Genomic DNA, 19,871 nt, shown 5'->3' on the forward strand with positions numbered 1-19,871 from the left:
AAGTAAAGTCAAAGTAATATTGCTTAATTGCTGCATTCATTAATTGGAGTTTATATTTTGTAATAGTATTTTGTATTTGTATTATCTACTTTTGATACTGCTAAGTTGATTGCTTTATAGTGATTCTAGTTGACTTTTATACTAGTTTTTGTAACTCTGATATTTTACACTGTTACTTAATTATTTACACTGGTGTATTGTCTGTTTGAAGGTTTTTACCAGACTTTTGATGCCAATGGATCTGCAACATTAAAGAGTGGAAATATGTCTAAAGGCAAAACATTGTATCAGATGAAACAGCTGCTTTGACCCTTGACCCAGACCGACTCTGTCAACAATACTCAACATGCTCTTGTTGTTGAGTTGAGTCTTAGCTAGTAGCTTATGATTTGTAAGTTGTAACTTCTGTTAAAAACAGTGAATAAAGCAGACAAGTTGAGTTTATTTCAATCTGCAGTTAAGCCTTGTGTTTGATAGTTGTCCTTGTTCAAGTGTCTTCAACTTAATTTAGCCGAGTAGCTTGTGTTACGCTGTTGTAACATTATGCAAATATGGCATGGTTTAGGTCCGGACCTAATGAGTCCGGACCTGAACCGTAACCTCTGGATTCGAATCCGGACTTGAACCTGAACGCGGGTTTAGGTATACATCCCTAGGCGTGATATGAAAGTTGGCGCCTTCTCTCAGTATTCTTCCATTCGCCGTTCCATCGCACAGAGATGACCTTGGGCTTGGGTCTGCAACTTTGTCCTTATCAAGGAATGTGGTGAGTGGTGTGTGTGAGGCCAGTTTCAGCACAACTTAGAGTGACTAAAATTAATACAGTTTAAAGTTAATGTAGTTGGAATTCCCTTATTATATCAAATTACAGTTTTAATACAATTAGGTCAAGTAAATATTTGGTATATCCTTCACTACCAAAAGCACCTCGTATCTTCTCGTCTTTCCGATCATCATTCCTGGCCTCCAGTAGTGCTCTGACAGGAACTCGAGCAGTGACTTCCGCAAACCCAGAACTAGCACCTTACGGTCCGCACCGTCCGGAGTTATCTTTCCTAGATAAAGAGTGTGAAGTGAATAGAAGCCTTTATAGAGAGAGATTGGTTCTTTCTCTGTGTTTTGGGTCTCAGACTGTGAGGATGGAAGTCTCTCTGCTCTGGACACTGCGCTTCATCTGTGAGTCAACTTTTGTTCACAATGAAGAGTTTAGACCTGGGTCACAACTATCTACTTCTATTTCAGTGTTTTGCATCGTCATCTGTAAACGGACAACAGGTAATCAGCTCTGTTTCATTTGGACTCTGCTTATACGCTTTAATTCATCTATTTCAGTTCAATAAATGTTGCATTTAACAAGAAGCTGAAGCCCATGTGATTATATTATGATGTCATGTCATATTTGTTATCTACATGTTAAATGTCCCTGTGGGCTAGTCTACATGGACAAACTTAAAGACCTCTAAAATATAAAACAAAAAAGCACTTGTACATTAGTATTCACAGTATTTGCTCAATACTTGGTTGAAGTACCTTTGGCACTAATTACAGCCTCAAGTCTGTGTGAGTTTGAGTATAATGCTGTAAACATGGCACACTTTTGTATGGACAGTTTGTCACATTCTTTTTTGCAGAACCTCCAAACCCCAATAAGTTTGGTTGGTGAGAGTCGGTTCACAGCCTTTTTCAGATCTCTCCAGAGATGTTCAATTGTTCAAGTCTGGCCTCTGGGCCACTCAAGGACCTTCACAGAGTTGTCCTGCGGCCACGCCTTTCTTCTCCTGGCTGTGTGCTTAGGGTCGTTGTCTTGTTGAAAGATGAACCTTGGCCCAGTCTGAGGTCCAGAGCTTCTGGAGCAGGTTTTCATCAGCATGTCTCTGTAACTGCTGCATTCATCATTCTGTTGGTCCTGACTAGTCTCCCAGTTCCACTGAAAAACATCTCCACAGCCTGATGCTGCCATGATGAGTCCTTCAGGAGCCTTTTTACAAACTCCAGGCGGCTGTCATGAGCCTTTTACTGAGGAGTGGGTTCTGTCTGGACACTCTTCCACACAGGCCTGATTGGTGGAGTGCTGCAGAGAGGGTTGTTCTTCTGGAAGGTTCTCCTATCTCCACAGAGACATGACCATCAGTTCTGATTAAGGCCCTTCTCCCTCAGTTTGACCGGAAGACCAGATCTAGGATGAGTCTTGGTTGTCTTGGTTTAGCCGACTTCCTCCCACCGTCCAAAGACATGCATGTGTTAGGAAAAATTGGCAACTCTAAATTGGCCCTAGTGAAAGAACGTGAGAGTGAATGGTCTTAGTGGCACCAAAAGACAGTTTAAAGAAATGTCCTCCAACAGCTTTGGAGGGGCCACTTCTTTGCAAAGGTAGGTGCATCTGTGGTCAACTGATAGTAGCCATCGACTGTCTATGTGTCGGCCCTGCGACGAGTTGGCCACTGTCCAGGGTGAACCCCGACTAAAGCCCAAAGTCACTGGGATAGGCTCCAGTCACCCGCGACCCCTAACGGGATAAAGCTGTAGAAAATGAATGAATATAACAATATTTTTACATATAAATATGTACTTGTGACAAATGTCACATGAATGTAATTGAACACAATAAATCAAAGGTTACCTGTGTAACTATAGTTCCGTGAATCCCAGAGGGCCTCCAGAGGCGGTGCTTTAAACACTGAAAGAGCATTCTTAGCATTGCCTCTGGTGGTCAGTGAGGAAATAGAAATACAGGTGCTTCATGTCTGATGAAGGGCTCCAAACTGTCACTTGGTGAATGTAATTTTAAATATATTGTGAGCTAAAATAGCTGTGCTGCTCAATCTGAAAGTGAATTGAAAATTAAGTTATTGAAATTAATTCTGGGAGACAATCGAAACGTCTCGATTTCAAAAACAGTGTCCAGATGACTATGAAACCTTTCCCCCCAAAATGTGTCATGTCATTGCTTTAAAGGCGGTATGGACGATTTTTCGGCGATTTGAGAACGCAGGTGGAAGTGCGCATGCGCACTCCCCCGTGCGGACTGATACAACACACACGTGCGTTTGTTTATTAGTGCAACGGAGCGCATCGCATCGCTCGTCTCCCGTAGATTTCTGTCCACTTCTGCGTCAGCTCGAACTGTCTTTCTCCGTCTTCATTTTGCCCCGTACACTGAGGGAACTATATTATGATAGATCCATGCGCTTAGGCACGCGGAAACGTGAGGAGGAACCGCACGCGGCTGCAGGTGAGCGGTAGGTGCGTTTTATGATTGATACGTGGCAGGACAAATGATTTATCCACGCCACGAGGAAATATGATAAAAAATTTGCTGAAAAAAAACGTCCATACCACCTTTAAGTTTTAATGTCATGTTTGTAGCCTCTGTCTCCACTGATTAGTCTCTAGGATGAGGATATTGATCTTGATCTGTGTATGTGCTCCTGCTCTGCTTCTCTGGTTTGTTCTTAAGTTTTGTGCTCCACAGGTGACAGGGCGACTCTGGATGTTCCTCCACACACTGTGTATCTGGAGGACACAGTGAGACTGACATGCTCAGGTCACGATGTAAATAAACTGCACTTTTACAAAGATGGGTCACTCGTGCAAGAGGACGAATACTATTTTTTTCAGCAAGTACAAAACAATAGGTACCTGAGAGTGAATTCAGTGTCAAAATCGAGTGAGGGTTTGTATTCGTGTGGGACCAAAGAGGAAATACAGTCTCCAGAGAAAGAACTGAAAGTCACAGGTAGATTGTGCATAATCTTCATATGTTTTTAGGATCCTATTATTCTAATTAAGACAAAAAGATAAACACATTACACATGACTTTCCATCTTTCTTTTCAACAGAACACCCCCGCAGAGTTGAACTGACAGTGTCAAACACAGACAGACCAGTAGAGGGCAGTGTGACTCTGAGCTGTGATGTAGAGGATTTCAATGAAGAACTGCAGTGGTTCAGTGCTCATTGGAAATATATTTACTATTTTGAACAAACTCTGAATGTCTCTCTTGGAGGAGTGTACTCCTGCTGTGGGTGGGATGATCATGTGGTCACAAGAAAAAGTAATGATGTCACTGTTGAAGACACTGGTGAGAACAGTTAGAATATAAAGAATACATTACATTTATGTTTGATGGTGTCTCTCCTTTAATTTGACATTTTAAACAGATTATCATCTTTTTGTCAAAAACATTTATTAGATTCTGTTACAAATCTTCAGCCCTCACTGTGAGTCCAAGTCAGTTGGAGGTATTTGTGGGAGAGAGTCTGACTCTCAGGTGTGAGGTGGAGGGCGGAGCAGACACAGAGTGGACCTATCACTGGAGCAGGAACAGACTGAACCCACCTCCAACAACCAGAGAATACACAGTCTCCAGAGTGACTGAGTCTGACACAGGAGCCTACAGCTGCAGAGCCCAGAGAGGCCCTCACCACACCACTGTGTGGAGCACAGGAGCCTCTGTCACTGTCAAGAGTATGTGCACTTTCACTCTGTGATTACACCTCCTTATTTTTATTTAGGAACTTCATATTTTGATGCAATAGTTTGCGTTTCACGCCGTAGAATTTGATAATGGCAGATTAACGCAGATAAGAAATATCCAAAGTAAAAATCCACAAAGTTGAACCTCATCATTATTAGTTTGGTTTTGGTTAAACAAAATAGTCATAATAATATTATGGTTTAAAGTCCTTTAATCACAGTTGGAGTTGGCATCGCTTTCTGAGGTTAGGCCGCAGTTACTTTATCACTTAGTTTACAGATTTTTAAATGAAATATATTGAACAGGCGGGCGAAATAGAAATATCAAAATAATTTCGATTTCAAAAGATTTTTTCTTCCGGGTTTTCCCAAAATGCACAAGGGGGAGGAAGGGAGGGGGGTGCAGTGTTTTGCACTGGTAGAACTCACGCTTCTAAGTGTGCAGCCTTAGTCACGTCAAAACGCGCTAGAGAAAATGGGGTAAACAGGTTTAAAATGTGAATTTGCGACATAAAGGAGTTTGCGCTGCACGTCACAGACACGGAAACGGACGCGCGTGTCTCCTCATGCTCTCCCGGGGCCGCTATCTACATGTGCACAGCACACAGGTCGAGATTAATACCAACAAAGTCACGTGGTGGACGTGACATGGGTGACGTCAGAACCAGCCCATATATATATACCTGACGCACCCGCGCGCAGGAACGGACCCGCTCCGTCTCTCACTCCCGCAGGATTTTGACGAAAAATTGCTTCATGCGCTCTTATCTTTTGACTTAATACCGCGATTTATATTTCATTTAATGCTATTTGCGTTGATGGCGGTATTTAATTAAAAAAATAATTATAATAATTAATTTGTTTTATATTGTAGAGATCAATATTCTTAGTGCGGCGGATCCGTAAACCAAGTAATAAAATAATTTTGGCCTTATTGTGAAAAAGTTATTTCACTTTTGTTTATTTTTACTGTCAGAGAAGACGTTGAGCTTTGAGTCAGTTTTTGTTTCTTGTGGATGGGACCAGTCGTTACAGAGATCTGGACCATAAAACAATTCTTCAGTTAAACAGTAAATTGTACCATAGAATTCTGCCCTGACCTCCAGCTCAGCTCAACTATCGGCTTTCTACAATGTTGTGATGTCACGTGAACCTATGATGCATTCTACAGACAAACCTCAGGCCAGAGTGAGTGGACCCTCAGAGCTGCAGACAGGGGGCAGTGTGAAGCTGTTCTGCTCTGTCTCTCCATCTTCCTCTGGGTGGAAATATGAGTGGAGCAGAAATGAGCAGTTCTTCAAAGAGTCTTCATCTGAGGCACAGGTCACAGTGTCAGAGGGAGGAGAGTACCAGTGCAGAGCCCACAGAGGAGACCCTCCCTACTTCACTGAGGACAGCCACAAGTTCAGGCTCAGAAACACTGGTCAGTTTGTCTCTAACATGTCGCTTATACTTCAGATGTATCAGAACATGGAGATATCCTGTTTACTAAAGTCCGACTCTCTAAAGCTCGACTCTCTAAAGCCAGACTCTCTAAAGCCAGACTCTCTAAAGCTCGACTCACTAAAGCTCGACTCCCTAAAGCCCGACTCCCTAAAGCCCGACTCTCTAAAGCCCGACTCCCTAAAGCCCGACTCTCTAAAGCTCGACTCTCTAAAGCTCGACTCTCTAAAGCTCGACTCTCTAAAGCCCGACTCTCTAAAGCTCGACTCCCTAAAGCTCGACTCCCTAAAGCTCGACTCTCTAAAGCTCGACTCCCTAAAGCCCGACTCCCTAAAGCCCGACTCTCTAAAGCCCGACTCCCTAAAGCTTGACTCTCTAAAGCTCGACTCTCTAAAGCTCGACTCTCTAAAGCTCGACTCTCTAAAGCTCGACTCTCTAAAGCTCGACTCCCTAAAGCTCGACTCCCTAAAGCTCGACTCTCTAAAGCTCGACTCTCTAAAGCTCGACTCTCTAAAGCCCGACTCCCTAAAGCTCGACTCTCTAAAGCTCGACTCTCTAAAGCTCGACTCTCTAAAGCTCGACTCTCTAAAGCCCGACTCCCTAAAGCTCGACTCTCTAAAGGCCGACTCTCTAAAGCCCGACTCCCTAAAGCTCGACTCTCTAAAGCTCGACTCTCTAAAGCTCGACTCTCTAAAGCTCGACTCTCTAAAGCCCGACTCTCTAAAGCCCGACTCTCTAAAGCCCGACTCCCTAAAGCTCGACTCTCTAAAGCTCGACTCTCTAAAGCTCGACTCTCTAAAGCTCGACTCTCTAAAGCCCGACTCTCTAAAGCTCGACTCTCTAAAGCTCGACTCTCTAAAGCCAGACTCTCTAAAGCTCGACTCCCTAAAGCTCGACTCCCTAAAGCCCGACTCTCTAAAGCCAGACTCTCTAAAGCTCGACTCCCTAAAGCTCGACTCTCTAAAGCCCGACTCTCTAAATCCCGACTCTCTGAAGCTCGACTCTCTAAAGCCCGACTCTCTAAAGCTCGACTCTCTAAAGCTCGACTCTCTAAAGTCTGGGTCTTGTGCTCCTCAGATGCTGAGGGTCCAGAGTCTCTCTGGGTCAGTCCTGACAGAGCACAGCACTTCACTGATGATGTCATCACTCTGAGTTGTGGGTTCAACTCCACTGGAGCAGACAGGACACTTTATAGGAGCTTTTATAACAACACAATAACAACACAACAGTGTGATAATTACAAGAGCAAAGATAAATCTAAATGTGAGTTTCGTTTACGTGATAAAACCAGAGCAGTGTTTTGGTGTGAGTCTGGATCAGGAGAAATGAGCAACGCCGTCAACATCTCAGTCCACAGTGAGTTTGGTTTAAACTATGAGTCGTGAGTATTTCAAATATGTCATGTTTTTGACATGTTTAACTTCACAGGTGACATCATCCTTCTGAGTCCAGTGCGTGCAGTGATGGAGGGACAGTCTGTGTCTCTCAGCTGTAAACTCAGGACAGGGACTTTTACTTCAGTGCAATTTTATAAAAATGGAAGCATAATTCAAAATGGAACCAACCCAGAGTTCAACATCTCTGCAGTGTCCAGGTCTGACCAAGGCTTTTATAAATGTGAGGGACAAAGGAAGCTGTGGACAAAGACTGTGACGTCTCCAGAGAGTTGGATGTCCATTAAAAGTTAGTAAATCCATTCTTCATATACAAAGGTTCTACAATAAAAAGGTTTTATATATTGTATGTTCACAGGTGCAGCCAAAGCAGATCTCTCTCCTCTTCCTGTCATGTGGGTGGTTGGACCTGTGTGTGCAGGGCTCTTTTTATTCATCCTGCTGCTGCTTCTGTGGCGCTGCAGCAAAACTAAAGGTAAAAAACTCTTATTTTCATGGTATACATTAGAACTATATACAGTCATATTTACAGTATAGTGACATTTGAAGTTTGTGATGTTTCAATCAACATGTGTTGTTTTTTCAGGCCAAAGCTCCTCCAGGTCAGTCTTGTCCTTCTGACCAGTGGCGGCTCGCCCATAGGGGGCGCTGGGGCGCCGCCCCACCTGACCTGACTGCCTGTTTTTATTTTATTTTTTAAATGATGTCTCATTTTGAAGAAAAAAAAAACCTGTGTTAATTAGATGCTATTGATAATTTTGCTTTATGGGTTTAGAACTCTCCAGAATTATATTTACATTAACTTTCAAGTTCCACGTTTGGTGTAGGAGCCAATAGGCTGTCTTGCCGGGGCTCCTGTTTGATCAGCCCCATTGTGTGTATTTAAGCCAATGGCTCCTCTGTTGCTAGGCAAAAAAGAATACACATCCGCCAATCATCGTCGAGGAATTTTATGGGTTTGGGGCGCTGAAGATTAGCGCCCCAAAGTACCAAGATGCACCGCTGCAGCTGCTTGTTACCAGATGTTTTCATTCCAGCAGCGAAGTGTGTAAAATGGCGACGTCGGATTAATTTGTCCCTAATTCAGTGAAATCCTTACATCTGCATCGCTTTGAAGAAGAACTTTTGAGGAAAAGCTCATTGTAAAACAACTCAGACATTCACACTATGAGAGTGAACGACGTGAAAGATAGTGGCATCTCAGATGACTTATGAACTTGTCAATTCAAGTACCGGCTCAATTCTGCACGGTCTGTTAAGTACAGAAACATACCGTTGAGCGTAGCGTGGGACGGATATGCGTCCTACAAGTCCTGTTGCACGACTTCCGGTATTATCGTTCGTATTTACTTGTTAATTTTTCTTAATTCTGAGAGAAATTAAAACCTCCTCTGGGAGGTAATCTCCCGCTTTACTGCGCCTTATCTCCCCCTGGGATGACAAATAGGTTGAGAAGTAGGCCTAAAATGCACCAGAATGCAGCAAATCACATCTACGAAATTCAAAATTACAAATAGCTCCACCTAAAAAAAAATTCACCAGCTGCCACTGCATCTGACGTTACAATAAAGAATAATTCAAGACATTTCTAAAGCCATGTTTTCTTCTTTAACTGCAGTGAGAATGATGAAGGAAACGAGGGCCAAGACAATCAGCAGCAACTGTATTCATCTCTTCTTCATGGTCAGTTAAGAATATTAACATAAAGAATAATACATTTAAAGACTTAAAACATGTTTAAGAAGATTATTTAAACACTTTCCTGAACTTTAGGAGACAATTGTGTGGATGAAACGATCCAAAACCCAAGAAACAGGAACGGTAAATGACTCTTTTTCTTCTTTTTCTTCATTTATTTCAAAAATCTTAAATGTATTGTTTGTTTTACTTCAAGATGAAGAGCTCGGGGACTACAGTAATTTACCTCTCAGGTGCATTTAACTTTACAATTCTTTAAACATTACAGAAACTAAGCCATTTTTGAATATTAGAATTCATAAATAATTCCTTCACGTGATGATGAACTTTGATAGATTTTCCATTTGCTCCAGGTCTGAACAAACTGAGTTGAGCTGAAAGAGACGCTCACTGGACGACCACTGAAAAGCACAAAGATTTCATACAAATTGACCACAGCCTTAAGATGTAATAACTTCACAGCTACAGATGTGACTCATTCTGTGAAATTCCCGGGCTGGACTTTTGTTTCACTTGCTCATGTTAAAATATAAACTTTATGTGATTTACCAGTGCCATATTTAACTGTTTGACCCTCGACTTTTTTCTTTTCGCTCGTGTTTGTCTCTGGTTTGTTAATGACAGCGCTTACAATGTTTCCAGTACATGTTTTATATGGAACTAACAGCATCATGTTTGTGTCTGTGAAATAAAGATGACAGACAGAGGAGAAAAGTGTTATTACTCCTCAATAAACAGGTAAAAACAATGATTCCACTTGGATTTACTCTCCGGATTTGTTCAAGAGCAATTTACAATTCAAAACAAGTTATTATGTCTTTGGATGGTGAAAGGTCATCAAAATGAGTCCACGACAGAAGTAATGAGTTGATAAAGCGTTTTACACAATAGAACAACATGTTTAAAGCGTTAAAAGTTTGGGGTTTGGAGGAAACTATTTCAACATTTTAATTATTATTGATATTTAATCCAAGATGTTTAGTTCAAAAAGTGACGGTGTCTATATCACCTTTACTTTTTAATTATAAAAGAGTGATTAGCTTGCTCTTTCTTTGAAACTACGACATTTGAAGAGATCATTAGAATCTGTCATTCCATCAGTTTGCAGACGAATCCAGGGAGAAACTGGAACACAAACTGTGAAATGACCAGTGTTTTTCAACCAAACCAACTAATGAAGCAAACAAAGGTGATGTGTTCATTCCACTTTCTCTCTGTGACCTGAAGGTTTCATGTATTTTCCTCTGACAAACTCTAGTTTAAATAAAATGCACTTCATCATTTTTCTGGTGTTTGTCTTTTATGTCTTTGGATTAAATGAGCTCTTTCTTAAAAACAATAAAAACACCTAAATGATTAAATGCAAGATATATAACGTTAATGCCATCCATCCATCCATCCATTTTCTTCCGCTTTATCCGGGGCCGGGTCGCGGGGGCAGCAGTCTAAGCAGGGACTCCCAGACTTCCTTCTTCCCTGACACTTCTTCCAACTCCTCCGGGGGGATCCCGAGGCGTTCCCAGGCCAGCCGAGAGACATAGTCTCTCCAGCGTGTCCTAGGTCTTCCTCGGGGCCTCTTCCCGGTGGGACATGCCCGAAACACCTCCCCAGGGAGGCGCCCAGGAGGCATCCGGTACAGATAACCGAGCCACCTCAGCTGGCTCCGCTCAACCTGGAGGAGCAGCGGCTCTACTCCGAGCTCCCCACGGCGGAGGAAACTCATTTTGACCGCTTTGTATCTGCAATCTTGTCCTTTCGGTCATTACCCAAAGCTCATGACCATAGGTGAGGGTAGGAACGTAGCTTGACCGGTGCCTTTCAGCTCCTTCTTCACCACAACAGTCCAATGCAGCGACTGCATCACTGCAGCCGCTGCACCGATCCGCCTGTCAATCTCAGAGGACTCCCCACCCAGCTGGAGAGGGCAAGCCACCTTTTTCCGGTCGAGAACCATGGCCTCAGATTTGGAGGTGCTGATTCTCATCCCAGCCGCTTCACACTCGGCTGCAAACCGTCCCAGTGCATGTTGCAGGTCCGGGTTTGATGGAGCCATCAGGACAACATCGTCTGCAAACAGCAGAGATGAGATCCTGTTGTCCCCAAACCGGACACCCTGACCCCTGACTGCGCCTAAAAATTCTGTCCATAAAAACTATGAACAGAACCGGTGACAAAGGGCAGCCCTGGCAGAGTCCAACATGCACTGGGAACAGGTCTGACTTACTGCCGGCAATGCAAACACAGCTCCTGCTCCGGTCATACAGGGACCGGGCAGCCCTGAGCAAAGGGCCCTGGACCCCGTACTCCCGGAGCACCCCCCAAAAGACACCCCAAGGGATATGGTCGAAAGCCTTCTCCAGATCCACAAAGCACATGTGGACTGGTTGGGCAAACGCCCATGAACCCTCGAGCACCCGATGGAGAGTATAGAGCTGGTCCAGTGTTCCACGACCCGGACGAAAACCACTCTGCTCCTCCTGAATCCGAGGTTCGACTATCGGTCGGATTCTCCTCTGCAGTACCTTGGAATAGACCTTACCGGGGAGGCTGAGGAGTGTGATCCCTCTGTAGTTGGAACACACCCTCCGGTCCCCCTTCTTGAACAGAGGGACCACCCGCCCCGGTCTGCCAATCCAGAGGCACGGTCCCCGACCGCCACGCGATGTTGCAGAGACGTGTCAGCCAAGACAGTCCTACAACATCCAGAGACTTTAGGTGCTCAGGGCGCATCTCATCCACCCCCGGAGCCCTGCCACCGAGGAGTTTGCAAACAACCTCAGTGACTTCAGCATGGGTGATGGACGAGTCAGCCTCTGAGTCCCCGGTCTCTGCTTCCTCTTCGGAAGACATGACGGTGGGATTAAGGAGGTCCTCAAAGTATTCCTTCCACCGTCCGACGACATCCCCAGTCTAGGTCAGCAGGTCTCCACCCGCACCGTAAACGGTGTTGGTGAAGCACTGCTTCCCCCTCCTGAGGCGCCAGACGGTTTACCAGAATTTCTTTGCGGCCGACCGATAGTCCTCCTCCATGGCCTCCCCGAACTCCTTCCAGCCCCGGGTTTTTTCCTCTGCGACAGCACGATCTGCGGCCCGCTTGGCCTGTCGATACCTGTCAATGACCCCAGGAGCCCCACAAGCCAGAGTGGCCTGATAGGCCTCCTTCTTCAACCTGACAACATCCCTTACTTCCAGTGTCCACCACCGGGTTCGGGGGTTGCCGCCACGACAGGCACCAGCTTCGAGCAGCCCTATCAACAATGGAGGCGGAGAACATGGTCCACTCGCTCTCAATGTCCCCAGCCTCCCCCGGGACATGGGAGAAGCTCTCCCGGAGGTGCGAGTTGAATACCCTACTGACAGAGGGCTCCGCAAGACGTTCCCAACAGACCCTGACAATGCGCTTGGGTCTGCCAAGTCTGTCCGGCTTCATCCTCCGCCAGCGGATCCAACTCACCAACAGGTGGTGATCGGTTGACAGCTCTGTCCCTCTCTTCACCCGAGTGTCCAAGACACGTGGCCGGAGGTCAGATTACACAACAACAAAGTCGATCATTGACCTCCGGCCTAGGGTGTACTGGTGCCAGGTGCACTGATGGATACCCTTGTGCTTGAACACGTGTTCGTTATGGACAATCTGTGGCTAGCACAGAAGTCCAATAACTGAACACCACTCGGGTTCAGATTGGGGAAGCCGTTCTTCCCAATCACCCCTCTCCAGGTGTCACTGTCATTGGCGTTGAAGTCCCCCAGAAGAACAACGGAGTCCTCGGTCGGTGCACTGTCCAGTACCCCTCCCAAGAACTCCAAGAAGGCCAGGTACTCTGCACTGCTGTTCAGCCCGTAGGCCGACACAACAGTGAGAGACCTGTCCCCCACCCGAAGGCCTAGGGACCGGGGTGAACTCCAACACGTGGCAGCTGAGCTGAGGGGCTATAAGCAAGCCCACACCAGCCGGCCGCCTCTCCCCGCGGGCAACACCAGAGAAGTGGAGCGTCCAGCCCCTCTGGAGGAGATGGGTTCCAGAGCCCAAACTGTGCTTGGAGTTGAGGCCGACTATATCTAGTTGATACCGCTCAACCTCCCGCACAAGCTCAGGCTCTTTCACCCCAAGCGAGGAGACATTCCATGTCGGAGATCTGGTCGTCGAGGCCCCTGCCATCTACTGCTACATGGATCCTCCTGCGGGTGGTGGGCCAACTGGAAGGCGGCCCCACGTCGCTCTTTCGGGCTGTGCCCGGCTGGGCCCCGTGGGGAAAGACCCGGCCACCAGGCGCTCGCCGTCGAGCACCCACACCAGGCCTGGCTCCAGGATTGGGCCCCGGTGACGCCGATCCGGGCGACGTAACTGGCCTTGATCTTTTACATGTCATGAAGGGCTTCTGAACCGCTCTTTGTCTGACCCGTCACCTAGGACCTGTTTGCCATGGGAGACCCTACCAGGGGCTTCAAGCCCCCGACAACATAGCTCCTGGGATCATTCAAGCGCTCAAACCCCTCCACCACGTTAAGGTGTCGGAATAAATGGCTTGGTGGGCCCTCTGTTTCCCCCTTATAAATAGTTTACTCAGAGATGTATTATGATTAGTTTATACATTTTGCTTTAGAGTAATTCTGTCTTATCCTGTGTTTTGAGACGTGACCACCTTCACAGCTCTGGACTTTAGACTCGGGTCCATAAAAGCACAATCGTGAAAATCTGCCACAGTGAAATGCCACATTGAAGAGAGAGTCACTAGTGCGTTTCAAACAGGAAGACAATAGATTCATTCATTGAAAAGGCTCAATGTTTTTGTTGTTCTTTTGTTTTTAGATCACAATTGTAGTTTACAATGAATAAATCACCAAATTAAGAAGCGGCGAGTGCTTTAGTCTGAACAGGAAGCAACAATGACACATTTTTGGTCCCTGCATCTCATTTCTATTTTAGCCAATTACCTCTTGGTTTAAAAGTTTTGTGTAAAAAGGAAGGAAATGTCAGCTTCAGCGCTAAAGACGACAAAGTGTGTTAACTCTGAGCCTGTTCAGACTCTGAGCATGAGTACTACACTGTAGTATAGTTAAGAGTTCAGTGAGAGGGGTTTGGCTGTAGTTTGACTGTGTTTTCACGTGTCTTTGTGTGTGATGGACTGACACAGATGGAATGTGTCCAAACGCTGTGGTCTGTGGTCAGGCTGTGCACATTTACTCAGAAACCAAACCAGAGCCTCACTCTTCTCTCAACTTCCTCTTCATCTCGACAGGGGAAAAAGTATTCCATTTTGTCAAGTAAAAGTACAAAATACATGCGCAAAAAATGACTCAAGTAAATCTTTTAAGCACTTTTTTTTAAGTACCTGTTTAAAATATACTTTAAGAGTAAATAGTGGATGTAGTTCAAATAGATTTTGAGAACTGTTAAATAAATACACCTGTAGCGTAATATACTTTGCGTTTGCATCCTTGCACGGGCTGCACCGGTATATGTAGGGTATTCAAGGTTGATAATGATTAAAGAATTGTTCAAGAATCAAACATGACACACTGCATAAGTGTGGGTATGTTTGATATCATATTTTAAGAGCAAGTTGGGGCACCAGCCGGATAATCGGCATTTAACAACTCTATAATCAATATATAAAAAAATGTATTTATCGAAAATGAATTTGCTCGTTGATCTGAAGGTTTGTGAGAATATAACCGTGACATTGACCACTTTTCTGAAAATGAATGAACACTTTACCAAATGTAGGTATTGAAGTTTTATTGACTAGATAATTAAACAGACACATAAATTAGTTGTGTGTTGGAGTTAATTCTAAGATGATATTATCAGCCAGCCTGTCATACGAACGGAACCAGAAGCTGTGATCCTGAGGAGATGGGCCTGTGTTGTTCGTGTCACCTCCACGTCCACGTGCTGGCGTTTGGGTGAATGTTGGTTTGGTGTGTGAGGTGTGAAAAGGAAGGAAAGCCAAAGCCAAAGCCAGTCGAGTTAAAGTGTACAAAAGGCCCCGCGATCCCGGTGTTTCAATGCTCTTGTAATTCATGGGGTGACCACTAGAGGCGCTCCAGCACCACAGGGTGCCTTATGATATCACTGCATTTCACACTTCTCTCCACCCCATCACCGAGTGCCGTATGATGTCACCGGTGTTCCGCCTTTGTTCCTCCTTGGCTTGGTGGCACTACATAGCAGCTACATTCCGCCTTTGTTCCTTTGATCCTGTGGCAGGGTATATAAGCAGAGGAATATGTATTTTCTTGCCTTCTTGAGAGCCTAAATAAAGCTACTGTCGGCCTGCTCGTTTATGAAAGAAAGGGCAAGAATCAGAAAGTTAAAATCAATCAGTTTAATCCCTGCCATTTACAAGACTAATACAGATAAACGGAGCGCTTACCTAAAATGTCCCTATCGAATGTGTGGCTACTTACTCGGGCGTAGTCCGGACACGCCTTTTCCCTATGCGCTCAAACAATTTATACATTTTCATATGGACCGGATCTGGACTTGTAAAAACGTTTCGGTTCAGGTCCAAAAAAAACGAAACCCCGGTGATTCGGTTCTGGACTCATATAAAATATAGCACTGACATACTATATCCTTTTTGTTCTAGAATCTAGACCATCTTAAACCTTCCATTGATCGCGAAATTCACGCTGGAAAAGACGTAAACACTGCCATGCCCCGCCGTCAATAGCGCACACGGACCCTAATTAGCGACGCACGCGTCTTCTGGGCATAAGTTGAAGCCGGCGAAATAAGTTTAAAGATGCGAGAGACAAAACCCTTTATCCACATGTGAACACTGAAGTGAACCGTGTATCCACATGTGAACGTTGAAGTGAAGCGTGTATCCACATGTGAACATTGAAGTGAACCGTGTATCCACATGTGAACACTGAAGTGAACCGTGTATCCACATGTGAACGTTGAAGTGAAGCGTGTATCCACATGTGAACACTGAAGTGAACCGTGTATCCACATGTGAACGTTGAAGTGAACCGTGTATCCACATGTGAACACTGAAGTGAACCGTGTATCCACATGTCAACACTGAAGTGAACCGTGTATCAACATGTGAACACTGAAGTGAACCGTGTATCCACATGTGAACACTGAAGTGAACCGTGTATCCACATGTGAACACTGAAGTGAACCGTGTATCCACATGTGAACGCTGAAGTGAACCGTGTGTCCACATGTGAACACTGAAGTGAACCGTGTATCCACATGTGAACGTTGAAGTGAACCGTGTATCCACATGTGAACATTGAAGTGAAGCGTGTATCCACATGTGAACGCTGAAGTGAACCGTGTGTCCACATGTGAACACTGAAGTGAACCGTGTATCCACATGTGAACGTTGAAGTGAACCGTGTATCCACATGTGAACACTGAAGTGAAGCGTGTATCCACGTGTGAACACTGAAGTGAACCGTGTATCCACATGTGAACACAGAAGTGAACCGTGTATCCACATGTGAACACTGAAGTGAACCGTGTATCCACATGTGAACACTGAAGTGAACCGTGTATCCACATGTGAACACTGAAGTGAACCGTGTATCCACATGTGAACATTGAAGTGAACCGTGTATCCACATGTGAACACTGAAGTGAAGCGTGTATCCACATGTCAACACTGAAGTGAACAGTGTATCCACATGTGAACGTTGAAGTGAACCGTGTATCCACATGTGAACACTGAAGTGAACCGTGTATCCACATGTGAACGCTGAAGTGAACCGTGTATCCACATGTGAACACTGAAGTGAACCGTGTATCCACATGTGAACACTGAAGTGAACCGTGTATCCACATGTGAACGCTGAAGTGAACCGTGTATCCACATGTGAACGTTGAAGTGAACCGTGTATCCACATGTGAACACTGAAGTGAACCGTGTATCCACATGTGAACACTGAAGTGAACCGTGTATCCACATGTGAACGTTGAAGTGAACCGTGTATCCACATGTGAACACTGAAGTGAACCGTGTATCCACATGTGAACACTGAAGTGAACCGTGTATCCACATGTGAACGCTGAAGTGAACCGTGTATCCACATGTGAACGTTGAAGTGAACCGTGTATCCACATGTGAACACTGAAGTGAACCGTGTATCCACATGTGAACACTGAAGTGAAGCGTGTATCCACATGTGAACACTGAAGTGAACCGTGTATCCACATGTGAACACTGAAGTGAAGCGTGTATCCACATGTGAACGTTGAAGTGAACCGTGTATCCACATGTGAACGTTGAAGTGAACCGTGTATCCACATGTGAACACTGAAGTGAAGCGTGTATCCACATGTGAACACTGAAGTGAACCGTATATCCACATGTGAACATTGAAGTGAAGCGTGTATCCACATGTGAACGTTGAAGTGAACCGTGTATCCACATGTGAACACTGAAGTGAAGCGTGTATCCACATGTGAACACTGAAGTGAACCGTGTATCCACATGTGAACATTGAAGTGAAGCGTGTATCCACATGTGAACACTGAAGTGAACCGTGTATCCACATGTGAACGTTGAAGTGAACCGTGTATCCACATGTGAACATTGAAGTGAACCGTGTATCCACATGTGAACACTGAAGTGAACCGTGTATCCACATGTGAACATTGAAGTGAAGCGTGTATCCACATGTGAACACTGAAGTGAACCGTGTATCCACATGTGAACACTGAAGTGAACCGTGTATCCACATGTGAACGCTGAAGTGAACCGTGTATCCACATGTCAACACTGAAGTGAACCGTGTATCCACATGTGAACACTGAAGTGAACCGTGTATCCACATGTGAACACTGAAGTGAACCGTGTATCCACATGTGAACACTGAAGTGAACCGTGTATCCACATGTGAACATTGAAGTGAACCGTGTATCCACATGTGAACACTGAAGTGAACCGTGTATCCACATGTGAACACTGAAGTGAACCGTGTATCCACATGTGAACGTTGAAGTGAACCGTGTATCCACATGTGAACACTGAAGTGAACCGTGTATCCACATGTGAACACTGAAGTGAACCGTGTATCCACATGTGAACACTGAAGTGAACCGTGTATCCACATGTGAACGTTGAAGTGAACCGTGTATCCACATGTGAACACTGAAGTGAACCGTGTATCCACATGTGAACACTGAAGTGAACCGTGTATCCACATGTGAACACTGAAGTGAACCGTGTATCCACATGTGAACGTTGAAGTGAACCGTGTATCCACATGTGAACGTTGAAGTGAACCGTGTATCCACATGTGAACACTGAAGTGAACCGTGTATCCACATGTGAACGTTGAAGTGAACCGTGTATCCACATGTGAACACTGAAGTGAAGCGTGTATCCACATGTGAACACTGAAGTGAACCGTGTATCCACATGTGAACATTGAAGTGAAGCGTGTATCCACATGTGAACGCTGAAGTGAACCGTGTATCCACAAATGAACGTTGAAGTGAAGCGTGTATCCACATGTGAACGTTGAAGTGAAGCGTGTATCCACATGTGAACGTTGAAGTGAACCGTGTATCCACATGTGAACACTGAAGTGAACCGTGTATCCACATGTGAACATTGAAGTGAAGCGTGTATCCACATGTGAACATTGAAGTGAACCGTGTATCCACATGTGAACACTGAAGTGAACCGTGTATCCACATGTGAACACTGAAGTGAACCGTGTATCCACATGTGAACATTGAAGTGAACCGTGTATCCACATGTGAACACTGAAGTGAACCGTGTATCCACATGTCAACACTGAAGTGAACCGTGTATCCACATGTGAACGCTGAAGTGAACCGTGTATCCACATGTCAACACTGAAGTGAACCGTGTATCCACATGTGAACACTGAAGTGAACCGTGTATCCACATGTGAACACTGAAGTGAACCGTGTATCCACATGTGAACACTGAAGTGAACCGTGTATCCACATGTGAACACTGAAGTGAACCGTGTATCCACATGTGAACACTGAAGTGAACCGTGTATCCACATGTGAACATTGAAGTGAACCGTGTATCCACATGTGAACACTGAAGTGAACCGTGTATCCACATGTGAACACTGAAGTGAACCGTGTATCCACATGTGAACGTTGAAGTGAACCGTGTATCCACATGTGAACACTGAAGTGAACCGTGTATCCACATGTGAACACTGAAGTGAACCGTGTATCCACATGTGAACACTGAAGTGAACCGTGTATCCACATGTGAACGTTGAAGTGAACCGTGTATCCACATGTGAACACTGAAGTGAACCGTGTATCCACATGTGAACACTGAAGTGAACCGTGTATCCACATGTGAATGTTGAAGTGAACCGTGTATCCACATGTGAATGTTGAAGTGAACCGTGTATCCACATGTGAACGTTGAAGTGAACCGTGTATCCACATGTGAACACTGAAGTGAACCGTGTATCCACATGTGAACACTGAAGTGAACCGTGTATCCATATGTGAACACTGAAGCCGGTAAGATCGCTGGCTTTATTTGAACTGTTTTAAGCTGTGGCCGCCGCGTGTTAAAGGGGCGGGGTCAGCGTGGTCTTGTCTGGGTCTTTGGTCTGGGTGTAAATATGAATGAAATAACTTAAGTGTTATAATGTGGTGTGATGTATTTGGTATTAAGTAAATACAAAGTAAAGTCAAAGTAATATTGCTTAATTGCTGCATTCATTAATTGGAGTTTATATTTTGTAATAGTATTTTGTATTTGTATTATCTACTTTTGATACTGCTAAGTTGATTGCTTTATAGTGATTCTAGTTGACTTTTATACTAGTTTTTGTAACTCTGATATTTTACACTGTTACTTAATTATTTACACTGGTGTATTGTCTGTTTGAAG

The 19,871-nt window shown here is 44.8% G+C and overlaps 1 protein-coding gene and 1 long non-coding RNA gene across 2 annotated transcripts in view; both read left to right on the top strand.

Annotated features, from left to right (window-relative positions):
- LOC140371507 (uncharacterized) overlaps positions 1–7,935 on the top strand; it is a 46,244-nt gene extending 38,309 nt beyond the window's left edge. The window contains exons 23-32 of the mRNA XM_072458680.1: positions 688–766; positions 1,131–1,275; positions 3,473–3,736; positions 3,840–4,082; positions 4,214–4,468; positions 5,649–5,900; positions 6,998–7,276; positions 7,349–7,603; positions 7,673–7,789; positions 7,901–7,935. Coding sequence (XP_072314781.1) covers positions 688–766; positions 1,131–1,275; positions 3,473–3,736; positions 3,840–4,082; positions 4,214–4,468; positions 5,649–5,900; positions 6,998–7,276; positions 7,349–7,603; positions 7,673–7,789; positions 7,901–7,935 — 1,924 coding nt within the window. The remainder of the gene's footprint in view (positions 1–687; positions 767–1,130; positions 1,276–3,472; positions 3,737–3,839; positions 4,083–4,213; positions 4,469–5,648; positions 5,901–6,997; positions 7,277–7,348; positions 7,604–7,672; positions 7,790–7,900) is intronic.
- Positions 7,936–8,918: 983 nt separating this feature from the next.
- LOC140371382 (uncharacterized) lies at positions 8,919–9,276 on the top strand. Its single transcript, XR_011928460.1, has 3 exons — positions 8,919–8,997; positions 9,088–9,135; positions 9,209–9,276. It is a non-coding gene; the product is annotated as an uncharacterized lncRNA (long non-coding RNA).
- Positions 9,277–19,871: the final 10,595 nt, after the last annotated feature.

Source organism: Eucyclogobius newberryi, unplaced genomic scaffold (assembly GCF_026437365.1).
Source record: "Eucyclogobius newberryi isolate DKJ021-1_F unplaced genomic scaffold, fEucNew1.0.hap1 SCAF_22, whole genome shotgun sequence".
NCBI classification, from domain to species: domain Eukaryota; kingdom Metazoa; phylum Chordata; class Actinopteri; order Gobiiformes; family Gobiidae; genus Eucyclogobius; species Eucyclogobius newberryi.